The sequence below is a fragment of the Papaver somniferum genome, chromosome 3 (assembly GCF_003573695.1).
Source record: "Papaver somniferum cultivar HN1 chromosome 3, ASM357369v1, whole genome shotgun sequence".
NCBI lineage: Eukaryota > Viridiplantae > Streptophyta > Magnoliopsida > Ranunculales > Papaveraceae > Papaver > Papaver somniferum.
Genome location: NC_039360.1, coordinates 121982659 through 121998887, shown reverse-complemented (window position 1 = coordinate 121998887; position 16229 = coordinate 121982659). Strand labels below are relative to the sequence as shown.

At 36.7% G+C, this 16229-nt stretch overlaps 1 protein-coding gene, 1 long non-coding RNA gene and 2 other non-coding genes across 4 annotated transcripts; 1 reads left to right on the top strand and 3 right to left on the bottom strand.

Annotated features, from left to right (window-relative positions):
* Window positions 1–10895: 10895 nt before the first annotated feature.
* LOC113357210 lies at window positions 10896–13188 on the bottom strand. The gene is made up of 2 exons (XR_003363538.1): window positions 11459–13188; window positions 10896–11228 (listed from the first exon to the last, which is right to left on the bottom strand). It is a non-coding gene; the product is annotated as an uncharacterized LOC113357210 (long non-coding RNA).
* Window positions 12268–12392, bottom strand: LOC113362301. Its single transcript, XR_003365679.1, has one exon. It is a non-coding gene; the product is annotated as a small nucleolar RNA SNORD14 (small nucleolar RNA).
* On the bottom strand, window positions 12757–12863 carry LOC113362513. Its single transcript, XR_003365764.1, has one exon. It is a non-coding gene; the product is annotated as a small nucleolar RNA snoR99 (small nucleolar RNA).
* A 656-nt stretch (window positions 13189–13844) lies between the features above and the next one.
* On the top strand, window positions 13845–14525 carry LOC113359914 (U-box domain-containing protein 19-like). Its single transcript, XM_026603480.1, has one exon. The coding sequence runs from the start codon at window positions 13845–13847 to the stop codon at window positions 14523–14525; it is 681 nt and encodes a 226-aa protein (XP_026459265.1).
* Window positions 14526–16229: the final 1704 nt, after the last annotated feature.

Sequence of the window (16229 nt, the reverse complement as noted above, 5' to 3'; positions counted from 1 at the left end):
AAGGCGATGAGGTCTTTGTCTAATATGGGACGATAACTTCAACATCAAAATATTACTCCACTCACAGAATTACATTTATACAAGGGTTATTACACCACCGCCTCAAAAACCATGGCTCAGCACAGGTATTTATGGCCAACTGCACCCGGATATAAGGAAAAGTCTCTGGCAAGACTTCCCATCAATCTTCAACAACACCATCCCGTTTATGCCTTTGCTTTTGCTAGGAGGCTTCAATGACATTCTGGATCAATCAAAAACAAAAAGGAGGAAGACAAGTAACTTATGCTCAATCTCAACCTCTCCTCACAATGATGGCCAGATGGGGTTTATGGATTTGGGATTTCGAGGTGACCCCTACACATGGAAAAACAACCAACTGGGGCAGGATAACATTTTAGAGGGACTGGATAGAGCCCTGGAAACCCAACATTGGCGTACTGAAAAATCCACATGCAGCAGTTAATCATCTTCTTAGAATAATATCTAATCACGTACCAATCCTATTACAAGGAAAAGCAATATATTGGTAGGGAACAAAAAATTACAAATTTGAACACATATGGCTCACTCATCTGAAACTCAAGAAAGTGGTTGAATCGGTGATAGACGCATCTATGTGTCTATTTTGATCTCAATTATGTGTATTGTTAGTGCTAGATTTTGTACTTATTTTGGTGTTTTATGTCTTTGTAGGTATTTTTGGGCGATAAATATTTTTGGAGAAATCGGCTCAAAAAGTTGATAAAGGCACCCAGAGAGCACCTACTATTCGGACTCTCAGTTTGGATAAAGGGTACTTCAATTACTAAGGGGCACCTCACTGCTATTTGTACCCAAGATGTGTTATTTACACCCCACTGTTATTCACACACCAGCCGCTGTTAGGGGGAGGTCATCTTTTTCATTTCAAATGAATTAAAATTTGGCGGGAAAAACTTGGTTTGAGAAATCAGTTTCTGTGATATTCCATGGATTGAGTTAAACGAGATTTTCTTGTAAGATTTGATTGGATTTCGATTGCATTCGATTGGTTTGAGTTTGTTGCGAAAAGTCAGGGATTGTATGTGGTTCAGAATCATAAAAAAGGAAAGATATTGTCGATTTGAAGAAAACGAGGAGGAGAAACATTCTCGGCTTTTTAGTGGAATTATTTTTGGACATTCGTGGTGAATTAAGGAGAGAATATCTTCTCAAAGGATTTATTTATAAAATAGAGAATAGTTTCAGTTAAAAAGGGAACGCGTGAGGTGAATCAGGGGAAAGAAAATCCCGGTGACTTCCGGTGAAAGAAAACCGAGATATTCTCGGATTTATTCGATAGAATTAGGGTTTGTTGTGTATAAATAGAGGAGGTACGAGTCCCATAGAGGAAAATCGAGACTTTGGGGGGAGTGGCAGTGAAGAAAAAACAGTTGCAGAGACGATTCATCATCAGCAGGGAAGAAAGAAGAAGAAGACGCAGATGACACTTACTGTGTGTTGTTAATTCACTATTATTCTGCAGCTGTTTTCTTGAATCGTTTATGTAACAGCTGGTTGTAACGCCTACACAGCGTTGCAAACTGCCTGAGTTATTAGTTTTCTCTTGTTTTTCACCTGTTTGAGCTATGAACACCTATTTTGAGCACGTGAATAATATGAGGAGCTAAACCCCAACACTGGGACAACTGAGCAAGCAACTTTTCATGATTGTGGTAAATGAATTAATTATTTTTATGACTTTTTGCATAGATCCTTAATTGATTTATGATTTATATTAATTACTTGTTATTTTTTCTGATGTCGCATGCTTAGTTTTAATTACTTTTGATGCGTCATGCTTACAACTTACAACTAATGTTTTGTGAAATCTATTTTTGGCAAAGAATTAGAGGCACAACTTCGTTTGTTTGAGCTATATTGTTTAGAGTTAATGATTGAACCACAAGAATATGAGAAGTAGTGAAATTTTGAGTCCCAGTAAATTCTTCATCTCGACAAACCTTTGTGTGTATATATATATAATTAGTGTTTTCAATTTTTAAGCCTTAAATCAAACCTTTACAAGCCCGAGTGAACGACATCCTATTTACCACTATCTACATCACATCAATCGGCTTGGGCACAAAAGAAAGATATCGAAACTACCTCTGGCCTTTAGTTGAAACTCATAACAACCGGTCAAACTCTATTGGAATAGAATAAGGAAACTTTTGACCACCTTCCAACTATGATCAGGAAATCGACGACCAAGATAAAACTTGCTCAGCATCAGTGTGCTACCCAATCGGGTAACAAACTGGAATTTTGGTCGGCATAGGAAAAACAGCTAAGAATCAATCATACAGAGTTGTTACAATATCACGCAACATACTGGCAGCAAATATCCATAATTCAATGGTTACAATCAGGCAATCTCAATACAATCTTTTTCCACATTAAAGCAACCATTCACATGGTCTGTAACAATGTAAAACGACTTCAATACCCACAACATAACTAGGTTAATAAGAAGGAGAACGTAGTTCAAATCATTCTTGATCATTACACTTAACAATATACGGCCCCACCTACTGTGATAGATGGGGATCTTCTTACAAATATCAACTCAAGATTAACTCTTAGACAGTTTGGCCTACTTGCTAAGGAAGTAACTGCATCGGAAATCAAACAATCCCTCTTCTCTATAAATTCCTAGAGTGCTCCTGGTCCAGATGGTTACACAAGTAATTAAGTGTTTTTAAAGTTTTCTGGGAAACAACTCGCTCCAAATTGATAGTTATGGCTCAAAGTTTTTCAATGATCTTCATATGCATCCATTCATGAATCACATAAATATGACGCTAATACCTAAAGTGGAGCATCCATCAAAACCTTCAAAATTCATACCTATACTAGTTAATCAATTACATCCCTACTAACTTTCTTAATAAGCCCATATCAAAGTGCATTTGTACCACAAAGATAATTCAAGACAAATAGTGATTGCTAGAGAGTTATTCCACCACATCGGAACCTCAAGCCTCACCAAGGATCCAAAAATAACTCTCAAAATAGATATACCGAAATCCTACGACAGCTTAGATTGGGGATTCATCGAAAATGCATTAACCAAGTTTCCATCAACCTTTGTAGATTACATTATGTTATGTGTCAGAACTGTTACATATTCGATCAACATGGACAGTACACTTCATGGATACATCAACTCAACAAGAGGTATTTGAAAATGTGACCCGCTTTCTTCCTATATTTTCATAATATGTGCAGAAATCCTTTAACGGACCAGAAAATTACGCCTAGAACGCCAGTTGCGCAGGCCATAACTCCCTGATGCGCCACTCTGATGCTAGAATTCGGGCCTTAAAAACTAGGAAAATGCACGTCCATCTTCTCTTGCAAGTATGCTCGACAGGCATGTTGCCTTTAACTTAGCTTCCACACCGTCCCAAACTTACCCTTGTTATGCGAAGAGTTTAAATCCATAGAGGCTAATGCCGATGCATAGAAGATGCCTTGAACTTGCACATAAGTCATTGTAGGCCTAGTTCCGCCCCTTTACTCAGCTTAAGCATTGATGAAAGTATGCACTTGTCTTTACCGTGCCCAGGTTGCATCAATCAGGCTCATTTTGTACTTTCCCTAGGCTTATACAAGCTTTGTTAACTTGCACACTGATATTGCTTGCTTTCATGGCCATACCTAATGCGTCATTGGTCCACGCCCACGTTGAACGCCTTTATAGGAAGTATGATCATCCAAGGAATGGAATGAAACTTGCCTTATCAAGTTTGCGCACAATCATCTCTTGCATCACAATACTGAGCCATGCGATATGAGAGGCCAATATGCCGCAATCATCTCGCAATTAGATGATATGAGCAACAATGTGATGGACCCGTAATGCTGCAACTCATTGTGTCTTCCTACGTACCCTTCCCTACATTAAAGGGATAAAGAAATGACTGTAGTTCATCCCCGAATGGACATCAACTTAAGCCAACTCGTGTTGCAAGATCGTGGCCAAGCAATAATGGCCTGGTTCGTATAGGTCGTTCCGTCAAAATGCACAAAGATTGCACATAACTTAGTTTGCAGCATGGCATGGTGATGTATTTGCATCATATGCCCCATTGGTAAGGTTACACAGCTATAAATGAGGCCTAAGCATCATTTATGCTCGTCCGTCTAAGCTATGAAGCTTACTTATGCATAGTCCACTATGCACCTTCAACCAGCTACCCCTCCCTATATATGTCTTAAGGACATTTTTACAACTGAAAGTTGGGGAGGAAAATTAAATCACCAAGTGAGGCCAAGATGGTTGTACATTGCCTCGGCCAACTCTAATGAAGCGCCAAGATGGTTGTACTTTGTTTTTGCCCATAGGCCAACTGCAGTGAAACGCCATGATGGATGTACACTGTCTTGGCCAAGTCTCGTGAAGTGTCATAATGGATGTATTTCCAGCTTTGGTCCACATGCCAAATCTAATGTCCAGCCACGATGGTTGTACATTTCCAAGGACAATTCCAATATCTACTTTGCTGCAATATTGGTGATAGGCCAATTCCAATATTTACATCCATGATGGTTGTAATAGCAATTATTTGACATATACAGGTGGCAACATCTTAAGTGGTGATGTACCAAAAGAATGATCAAAGAGAAGCATAATCAGTTCCCTAGCCTTGACACAGTAAAATAGATATCTACCACACCCACGTGAGAAGCGAACACGTGTAAATCTTGGGCCTGACCTAATGGTATAGCGTGGATCGGGAGATTAAGGCATTAAATGCTACTTACAGAGCACGCGTGGGGAGCAGAAGGGTCAAGTCATGGTGGGTATAAACACAGAAGGATTGACAGGTTCGGATCAGGTAAGGAATTTACAGCGGATGAGGCATTTACATCGGACGATGATATATCGGAAGGCATATTCTTCGGGTGTAAGAAGTATCGGGCGGAGCACATCGGAAGTGACTATTCACATTCATCCGAGAGGAACATCAAGATAGATAGATTAGTATAACACAGTATGGTTGTATATTCACCTTATACCTATAAATACACAACTATGTATTGAGAGAGGGGAAAGTTTTGTAAGTAAGTGAGTAAAGAGAGAGACTAAGTATTGTGTTCCATTGAGTTCTATCATCCTTGTAATCCTTAAGAAGTAATAAGATACATCCTTTCACCCTCGTGGATGCAGGTAATCATACCGAACCACGTATACCTTGTATTCTTGTGCATCTCTTTACTTACTTATCTTGCAATTACTTTAAATTCAATGTTAGATGTTGGAAGTAATATTTTTTACAACTACAATGGTTGTACACCATCTCGTCCATCCTGTTCTAACCTAAGCATCATTGTGAAGCAATGTTGGCCATAGACCAATGTCATATGTAATGCGCCATAATGGCGCTACTTTGCTCAAGGCCATCTCCTAACTGACCTAATGCACCATTTTGTGCGACATTGGCTCTTGGCCAATATAACTCACATAATGCTCCATACTTAGCGCAAATACTGGTCTTGGCACATATGCCTTCGTAATGCGCCATACCTGGCGCTATATTGTTCCTTGGCCAGTGGTCCTCTTAAATGCAACAGAATCTTGAGATGAAGCTTCATCTCAGACCATGGCGCATCTTTGAGCATGTGCCATGCTAAAAAAACACGGGGTGTTACATCACTCACCCCTTTACAGAATTTTGTCCCCGAAATTTAAAACAAAAACTATTGTGGGTAAAATCTTGGTTTGGATTGATTCTTGAGAAAAAGTCTGGTCGTTCTCGTAATATGTCAGAAATAATAACACTTTCTCATTACTCAAAATATATTATGAAGTAAGGGCAAGAAAGGATTGTTCCCACAGAGAGGTATAAGATTATCGTTTGTTTCGGTTTCTTACGTAACCAAAGGGGGATTTTCAGATTTTTTATAAACTAATGGTGGGTTTGGATGTAGAATTTTAAGGATGGAATTTATGGGTCCAGGGGATTTGGTAGAATTACGTATTCCTCGGTATGTCTGGTTGCCAAAATCCTTGTAATCAAGTTTCTTACGGGAATCAGTTTTCCAGCAAATCCTCCATATGGAATCCGACTCCTCCCCCCTAAGATTTGCTGGGAAACTTATCAAGGGATTTATGGACCCACTTTATTTTAACTCTAAATTACATATACAGTAAGAACTCCACATATTAATACTCCATATATTAATAAACTTTGTACATTGATAAAAAATCATAGTCCCAACTTGGGCCAGTTATAAACAGTAATAACCTCCACATTAATATCAATAGATTTTTCTAGTCCCGCCGTAAGGAATTTACCTCCATATATTAATATAATCATCATCATTGGAAACTTATAGATCTTGTTACATCGAAATTTAAGATGAAATAAAATACTTATCTACAGTTATTTGAGAAATATTTATAGTTGTTTGAGAAATCTCAAATGATGTATTAACTTTTTGGGTTGTTATGCTATCTTTTGATTTGCGGATGCACAAGACCTCGTTAGTATAGGCACCTTCTTGTTGAAGCCAAAATATTTCCAACTTGTCGAGCATGTTTAAAGCTTATTGGCATGAAATTTTTAGTGTTTACATACTATCATACTCGGGATTATCTCCCGTTGCTTCTTGTCTAATTCCATCAATGATTTCTTCTTGGATAAAGTATAACTTGTTGCTCGTTTGGATTATTAAGGAAGACATTTATATCCATTATCATTTACATATTTTAATTAGCAAAAAAAAAATAGTGCTTTTGGTATACCTCCATATATTAATAATTTTGTGAAGTCCCAAGACTATTAATATATGCAATTTTAAGATTTGAGGGTAATGTCAATTTGCCAAACGATACAAAGACTTTAAAACAAGAAAACTCTATAAATCCTATGACTTTTAATTGAGTTACCAAACATACAAGGGATTTATTTGAATTCAAGAATTTGTAATCCCATGGGATGATAAATTCCTGGAAATGGTGAATTCTGAAAACAAACCCATCATAAATATAAACTAAAAACAAAACAAGGAAATCAATCACGCAAATCAAAGATGTGAAAGTATTGGATAAAGATTTCATCTTCATTGTAAACAAGTATTTCAATGAACGATTAGAATTCATATTTAATCTCTAATTATCAAAATCCCTAGAGTATGAAGAGAGCAAGTTACTCTGTTAATTTCCTAAAATCATCACACTTACATGTAAAACGATGCAAGTACGAATACTACCTAGAGAATAGCCTGAAGCCTTGCTCTAATCAAGTTCATTTCTCATGGAGCATTAAAATTGGTGAAATAGGCTAAACGCAATTGAAATACATTGCGCAAACAATTCAATAGCTCCTGGATGGGGAACTACCCCTTTGATGGGTGTCACAATGGCTTTATTTGCGGTATTCCTATGTATTATTTTAGAGATTTATAATTCTTCGGTTTTACCGGACCGGATTTCAGTGAATTAGGTCCATAAGAACCATGAAGTCCTAGCTTTTCAATAGAAAATGAATTACTTAGGAATTTTTTTATAGATCATTCTGGTAGTTCGACCGTGGAATTTCTTTGTTTCAGTATTTCCAAAATATGAGTGTGTGACTTGTTATAATTGATCCTATTAATAATACAGAGAATAGGTCTGTCATCTCGACAGAGATGGTACTACCCCGTCGGATACTTATAGCCCGTTTGGATACTGAAAAATAAGTATCTTATTGACTTTTCAAAGTCAAAAAATCGAAAGTAAGGTTGGATAGTTAAAATAAATTGACTTATGGAAACTACTTATAAGTTGAAAAGCAGCTCCATGGAGAAGCAAAAAAAATTGGCTTCTCATTTCGGAAAGAAGTAACTTCTCGTGGGACCCACATTCATAATCCCTATCATTCATCGGTTTCTCCCCCTGCGTCTTCCTTCCTCCTTCCTCCTTCCTTCTGTCTTCCTTCCTCCTTCCTTCTGTCTCTCTTTCTCTTGTAGAGAACTTAATCCTAAAAGAAAATCAAGGTTCAAGTCTCATGTAAATTTTTTTCATTTTATCGATAGTCTTGGTATTCTTCTTACAATATTTTTTTATAAAATTTTTATTGACTTATAGAAATTTTGATTGGATTTCGAACCTTAATCAAATAAAATTTAATTTTTGATGTGGTCACAACAAAAATCTGATCAATCAGAAAAAAAAATAATCAATGGGTTTAAACATTACGGCAACCAAACATTAAGAGGGTAGATTTTAATTTCTATATCTGATTACTAGCCAAGAATATAAAATCAAATCTTGGAAGATGAAGTCGTTGGCGATATGAATATGGAATTATAGGCATATCAGATGTACAAATTCAATTTTACTTTTCCTTATGTTTGGTAGGATAGATCTGGTTACTAGTATTCAGTACGGTTTCCATTTATTAAGTGATTTAGGAATGATTTGCAACCGATGAATAAAAACATGCATTCTTAAGTTTGATCGAACATACAATTTTAAGTTAATTTAAATGATAAATTTGTGATACAAAAAATTGTGTTTTAGCTGAATCGAAGCATCTATATTTTGATCTTGTGATCATCGAAAGCCTGCTGAAAATGTAACCATGAAATTATCAGATTTTTTCTTTTTGCCAAACTTACTTAATTGATTTTTAGCTTATAAGTAAGGGATTTGACAGATTAGCTTTTTTTTACTTTTGTCTTCTCGTAAGAGCTTCTGCTTCTCACAGAAGGACTTCTTACTCCTATTAATGTATCCAAACAGGCTATTATTCTAATACCTGGAGCACGGAATCCAATTCATACCTACTATTTAGACCTCGCGATCCTAAATTAGTTATAACCTGGCGATCATACCTACTATTTAGACCTCGCGATCCTAAATTAGTTATGACCTCGCGATCCTAAATTAGTTATGGGCAAATTAATAAAGTAACCAACTTCAACACCCCTAATTAATAAACCGGCCGTTTTCTCAAAATGTTTTATAAACTGGCCTTTCCGTTATTTATTTCATACGGTCCCACCAAGATGGTCCAACAAGTTGACTTAGTCAATTTCTATACTTAAAATGACCACCATATCCTTCATGTAACCCTTGTATCTTCTCTTTGGTTTTTACATTGTCGAGAGTCTATTTTGAAAAAAATTCTAAAGCCAGGAACGGAGAAGCAGCGACCTTCATCTTCTGATTTTAGTTGGAGTTTGCAACAAATGGGATGAACCACCAGAAGATTTTCTTTGTCTCAACTGTTCTTAGTCTCTCCCTTTCTCTCAATTGTTCTTAGTCTCTCTCTTTCTCTCAACTGTTCGTAATCCTTGTTAATTCAGTTAGTTTTTTTATTGATAATACTTTAATTGAATTGATTCAGTTTGAGACAATGGGTTTGTGTTAATTCATCATATGCATGTTCGTTTGGATCTAATTTCAACAATTAGGGTTCTGGATGTTGCATTGGGGATTCCTTAATTAGGGTTCTTCAGAAATTAGGGGATTGCGTTAATTAGGATTTTTAATTTTATCAATTAAATGGGTACTGCTGCCATCATGATTAACAGTGGTTGATAAGAAAATCATTTGGGTTTGAATCAGTAACAATTTGGTTGGATTTTGGATGAGTTTTGTTGCTGGTATGGTAAGCTTTTAATTGGGTATTTGATTTCAATTATTGTTGCAGAGATTTGATTTTCATGCACATAAGAATTGATTAGAGTTTAGTTATGTTGATTTCAAAGGGATTTGATTTCAATTGTTCACTTGTAACAGGGAAGAGATGGGGTCTGCTAAATTAAACAAGGAATAGATGAAGAGGCTCAGTTATGTATGTGCATGTGTTAAAGGCATTGATTTTACAGAGAAGTTGCGCTGTTGTTGTTCTAGTGGAGTTGCAGCTGGAGTTGTAGGTGGTTTCTGGGTTGGCAAGAGTTATAGAAATGGAGATGGTGGTTAAGTTACAGATGCAGTTTTGTGGATTCAGCTACATATGAGCATTTGAAGTCAACATGGGGTCTGGTAGCTATGGTTTATACTTTATGAAGATATTAGAGGTGAGGATTTGTTGCAGCTGTTGTTCAAGAGGTGATGTTGCAGGTACTCTGGTGTTGCTGAGTATGGAGAAGGGAAGGAAGATGTGGAAAAATTTACAAATCCCATGGTTGTTTTACACACTCAACATGTATGTAGAAATGCCTACATAATGATGTTCTTCACTTGGTCCGAGTCACTGAGTTGGCTCGAAAACGACTCATGTTATTAACTCGACCTAGTCAATCCATGTGAGGGTCTAACTGTCTTTTACTGAGTAGGATAACTGACACGTAAGCATTTAACTGATGTTACCCGTTTTATTCAAAAAACGGGACGGAAAAAGTCAGACTCGGCCAGTTTGTAAAACAATTCAAAAAAACGGCCAGTTTCTTAATTATGATCCAAAAAGTTGGTTACTTTATTAAAAAGCCCATTAGTTATAGACATGGATACGAGTTGAATCAATTTAGACCTCACGACCCTAACATTCAATCATATTATGGCGCCAAGTAAGACACATTGCAAAGATATATTGGCCAATCGCACCACAAGTTGTAATTTGTATTGGCCAAGAGCCAACCCTGCTTCGGGCCAGTTGGGTGGCTAGCTTAGAGTAAAGTAACGCCACAATGGCGCATTACGCGGGTCACCAATATCGCAACAACAGGCTGGCCGGCCTTGGCAATGTACAGCCATCACGGCTGAACATTGGAGTAAAGAAGAAAGTTATAATTTATCATCACGGTTCTTCTAGGGTTCAAAGCTTTTTATTTTTGACTTATTAGTGAACAATGGGGAGGAGAGATATCTATCATTTAGACTTTAGAGGGATACTGAACTCAATTTGTTTTCCTTAATTCATCACTAGAGGATCTGTTTAAAATTATAACTTTCTGCCCATTAAGAAGTTCTTTTGCAATAATGGAAGATAATCTTTCAAGCATATGGTGACGAGCATCAACACCAACTTGTTTAGTGAAGATGACACTCCCCAAAACCATTACTTCTGCTGCTTCATTTCTTTCAGCTCTAAAAAGTTGTGCATTCACAACTTCAAAGGTTAATTAAAGCATCTTCAGGGTTTCCATGTGTTGTAACATTCAATAGATAAATTCATGCATGTTTGAAGAGTTTCATGCTGAGCCAATGGAAATATACAGCCACCACCAGAACAGGAAGAGTCAGCGGCACCAAGAAACAGTAGCACCTGCAATGAAAAATCAAATCCACATACACAAAAACATTAGAATTCATTATGTTTTAAGTGACAGGTATAATCAGGAAGAGTCAGCGGCACCAAGAAACATAATTCATCATGTTTTTAGATATGTTAAAACCAACCGTGTCAAAAATAATATTGTTGACAGGTATGATTCCAACATGACTAACAAGAACCATAAAACAATTAAGATAACAAAACCAAGCCTTTCCTATTACCTCATAAGGAGCAATATGTGTGCTATCACATACTCAGGATGGGTTTTGTTTTGGTACTGAGACTGTACCAGATTTACCTGGACATATCTCACATTAATAACACATCCAACTTGCTCAAGATTACAGTAAAAGAACCTTTTTTGGAAAAATCATGCCACCCTTCATCAAATGCCTAGCCAGAAACTCATATATTACCTTCCATTAGATGCACTTCAGCAATGGAACAACAAAATCACTATAGAATAATAAAAGGTCACCTGTTATTCTGGACAGCTGATACGATTCGATTGCCAGATGGTGGAAGAAGCTTGGATAATACTGCTGAAAAGAAAAACAACAAAAAGGAAATGGAGCCACATAAAATAAAAAAGTATCCCCCAAGCACATTTGCCTTTGAATCAATAGGCTTTGATGTGGTTGAAGCATTCGCCATCTCAACTCTACTGTACAACGTACTGGAAGAAAAGAGATATATCACTTAACCAATACCCAAAGTCCCATTCAATGTTAGATTGCAAGTAAAAATACAACAGCAGCATGTTTGTCGGGTGGTTACAAAGGCAGGATGGAGCAATTACAGATGTCCAGCAACAATACTGCAGTTCAATTTGAAGTGATCAAATATTTCAGGTAGAATGCTAATTATATTCGCATATTATCACTAATATTTTTCATTTTAGCTTTTGTTGTTCTATGACAATCCAGTATTAGTAAGGAATCAACAGTGTCCAACTCCAAAGTATTCTATAGAGAGGAACCCAGTAATATGCAAGGTTTGTAATCCTGCTGTGACATTTGTGTAAAACTGGAGTCTCAGACATCCAAGGAAGGAATAAAGCAGCATCAGCTCTCAAGCCCGGCGAAGGGCGAAAGCTCTTAGGCGGCAACTGCGAATGTTCTTGAGAAACAAGCCTTTGGATTATCATCATGGACTATATAAGACGGGTTTATAAAGCAATATCAATGCCTAAACCTTGACACATCTTTCTCAATTTGGGCATTACCTTAGAAATTAGCAATAATATGATTAGCAAAAAACTGAAAAGAAGTTTAATAATTGTTGTAATTAGTCAGAAATCTCGTGTGGAAAGCGCAGCTCATCGCACCTCGAAAGATGCTGCTTTTGCAGCAATACAGATGTTCATCATTCTATGACTACAACAATAAAATGATAGTTCTATGGACAAGGTAGGATTTTGGAAGAGACCTCTTACAAATTAAAAATAAAATGTTTCAGGAAAACAATACAAAGACACAATACTTAGAGATCTGATATGTTGTCAATGTGTAGTCTTACAAAGTTTTCCATCATTTAATGATCAACAAGTAACAAGAAAATACACAGCTGACAAAGTGAACAGATGGATGAATTTGAATTTTAGGGACCCATTCATTCCCTAGGCACAAAATCAAGCCAAAGAAGAAATGTTTAATCCCTAACAAAAAGCAAAGTTTACAAACTAAATAATGTAGAACACAAATAATACACAGAAAACGCAACGAAACACCACTGCACAGCCCTAGATTTAGTTTATGTCACGATGAGTCACTAGATCTTATCATTTTTTATTTCAAAAGCAATGAAATAACAGAAAAATTAGAATTAGGGGTGATGAAAACAGTATCGATCTACGCACAAAGCATCAGATGATGAAGTAGAAGAATGGAAAGATAACGTGCGAGTGTGAATGGCGGAAGTATGCGGAGAATGATATAGTTTTATAGGGAGGGGTTAGGAGATTAGGGTTTCAGGGTTTCATTTTTTTCCCGAAGGGTTTTATATTGCGTTACCAACGGGCTGGGCTTAAGATGTTCAGGTTTTAAGCCATATGGTATGGGAGCATTGGGAGGGGAAGCCGGGATTCATAGGGGCGACCGGTGAGCATTTGGCACAAAATCCGTGGTTTTTATCCGGTCCAGACTTTAGGGCTGTCAATGGATAAATATCCGTCGGATATTGACCATACCGATGAGGTTAAGGTTAAGATTTATCGGATATCCGATAACATCTGACGGATATCAAAAAATCCAATTCGATAAGGTTAAGGTTAAGCTATTGGATATCGGATTTTTATCCGTTAAAATCCGATAGGCACAAGACCGTTAAAACAACGTTCTGATTCTTCTGTTGCTTACAGTGAAATCTTCACATCTAATCCAATAATATTTTTCTTTTTTTATCAATCAGTACAATGTATGTAGCTTTGACAAGTTTTTTTCACATATGCTTGATCTTTTTCTCACTGAATCGCTCGTTTGTAATTGTAGGAACAAGAAGAATCTGTGATGTTATCTTTATCCCCACTGTTGATATTAGATTAACTAATAAAAGATTATGTTTCTTTTAGAAGATTGTTCTCAAGAAGGTTCACATTCATGGATACTAATGAAATGCAAACAAGTCTCAAATGAGTTTCGGGTACTCATTAGAACCATCGCAACAGCTTTAGATGTTCTTCCGATTGGTTTAATCGATTTACCAAATGAAGTCAAAGAGATTGTTGTTTTAGTTGCTAAACAAGTCGAGAAAGCGAAATCCGAGGTGGAGCTAACTGATGAAAGAACTGCAGTTTTGGTTACTTCCATATCGAATCAATTCGAGAACCGGGTTGCTCCCAATCCGACTGATTTAAAGAGAGTTTTAGATTACTTAAACATTCGAAGTTGGAATCAATGTAATAAGGAGATTAAGTTTTTAGAAGAAGAGATTAGTACTGCAAGAGCTCGGGGAGAAAACAGAGAGGTTGATTTCTTAAGAAATCTGATCGCCTTCGTTATTTATTCTCGCGTTGTGGTTTTCGATTTCATAGACGAACACCGAAGTAGTTCTAACAATTTATCTATATTTGATAATGGAAGCAACCCCGGATCGACGATTAGTTGTTTGGATTCAGAAGATTTTCTATGCCCAAATTCTCTGGAGATTATGTCAGACCCAGTAATAATCTCAACTGGTCATACATTCGATCGAGTTTCAATTCAAAAATGGTTCAAATCAGGGAACTTAATCTGTCCCAAAACGGGCGAGAAACTTACGAGTATCGAGATAGTTACAACAAAAAATTAGTTAATCTAATGCCTAGAGGTATGAAATTACAAGTACACCCATAGGCTATCGGATGTCGGATATTAACCTAACGGAAGCAGCCTAATCCGATTCTGATATCGTTAAGAGGTAAAATCCGATAGAATATCTGATTCCGATATCCGATATGTCGGATTAAATCCTATAGGATGTCGGATTTTCAGAAACAGAACCCGGATATCGTCTATCCGTTGCCAGCCCTAAGTCCAGTCGTATTTTTGCAGATGGATGTCCGGAGCATTCATTAATGGATTGGATGTGGATATAATATTTGGGATCAGATGGATTTTGGATTGGATGCACGTACCTTTAAAATTCCGTTAAACATTCACATCCGTTAGGTTTAAAGTACTCGTAAGATTTTTATAATATATGATGTTAATTATGTATCATTTTCAATAGTTTACAATACAACTAATTTATCTCTTCATCGTTTTCTTCTATCAAATTTTTAGGGCTTGAATTTTAGACGCAAAATTAAGTCATATTCTTCTTTTTTATTCCTTGACCGATCGTTATTCAAGTCGTCTTTGTTAATTTATTTATTTTTAATTTAACATTTAATCGTAAAAGAAATTCATCGGATCATCCGCATCCAATCTGTTTATCCGGGCATCCACAGGATGCAAACTCGTTAGATGTTGGGTAAGGCAAAAACCGGCTCATGCTCACCTCTAGCCAGGAAGGTGGAAATTTGTTTGTACTCAATTGTTGCATGTGGGTACGGGTGAGTATTTGGGACCGAATATGTGGATTTGATCCCATCCATTTATTTCAAGGGGCAGGTTTCTAGCTTGTACATTAAGGTCAAGCACAATGGTGAAGGATTTCCCTTAGTTATAGCTTAATTGAAGCTAAGCGAAATGGGTTTGAGGCGCACCTCACTATGGGGTATTGCCATCGCTTAGCTAAACCACATGGAAACTCAGTTTCCGTGTAAATAGTGGAAAATGGATAGTAAGTCCGTTTAGGTCAATGTGTTGAATTGACTACAGGGAATTCCATGTAAAATCCATAACCCAATAGCGAAATCAAACTACTATGGCTTAATTACCAAATGGACACTAAGTTTTCGTGCAATATCAAACGGATACTCAGTATTTGTTTGGATAAAAAACGAAGATTGAGTTTCCATAAAGTGAAAAATCCAATGAAAACTTAGTTTCTGTGTGATTTCCCTTAGCTATAAGGTGCATCAAATCTGATTAACTTTAAAGTGTAGTTAAGTGATTTTTCTACATTTAAGCGACATGGAAGATCATAGTAGTTGGATTTCGCTACAATTAAGTTATAGCGAAGCGAAATCCAAAACCATTGTGCTTAGCCTAATGGGCTGGATGATGATGCAATTTGTATGATTCAATGAATTTGGATTGGATATGGAGGTGGACACCTACACCCCTTATATTGAATATATAGAATTTCCGTAAACTTTGAGTGTAGTTACCCACTATATTCATCTTACTTCTTCACCATTAACCTTTATCGAATTTTTCAGGGCTTGAAATTGAGAAGTAGAGAAAAAAAAATGGTATAAATGCACTTTTCTCTTTGCAATGATGATTTATTGTGGTTATCAATTGTAGTATTTATAAAATTAAATCCCATTAGATCATCTGCATCTAATCATTCCATCCGCGTATCCGGTGGACGCAGGTCTGTTGGATGTTGGATCGAATGAGGATT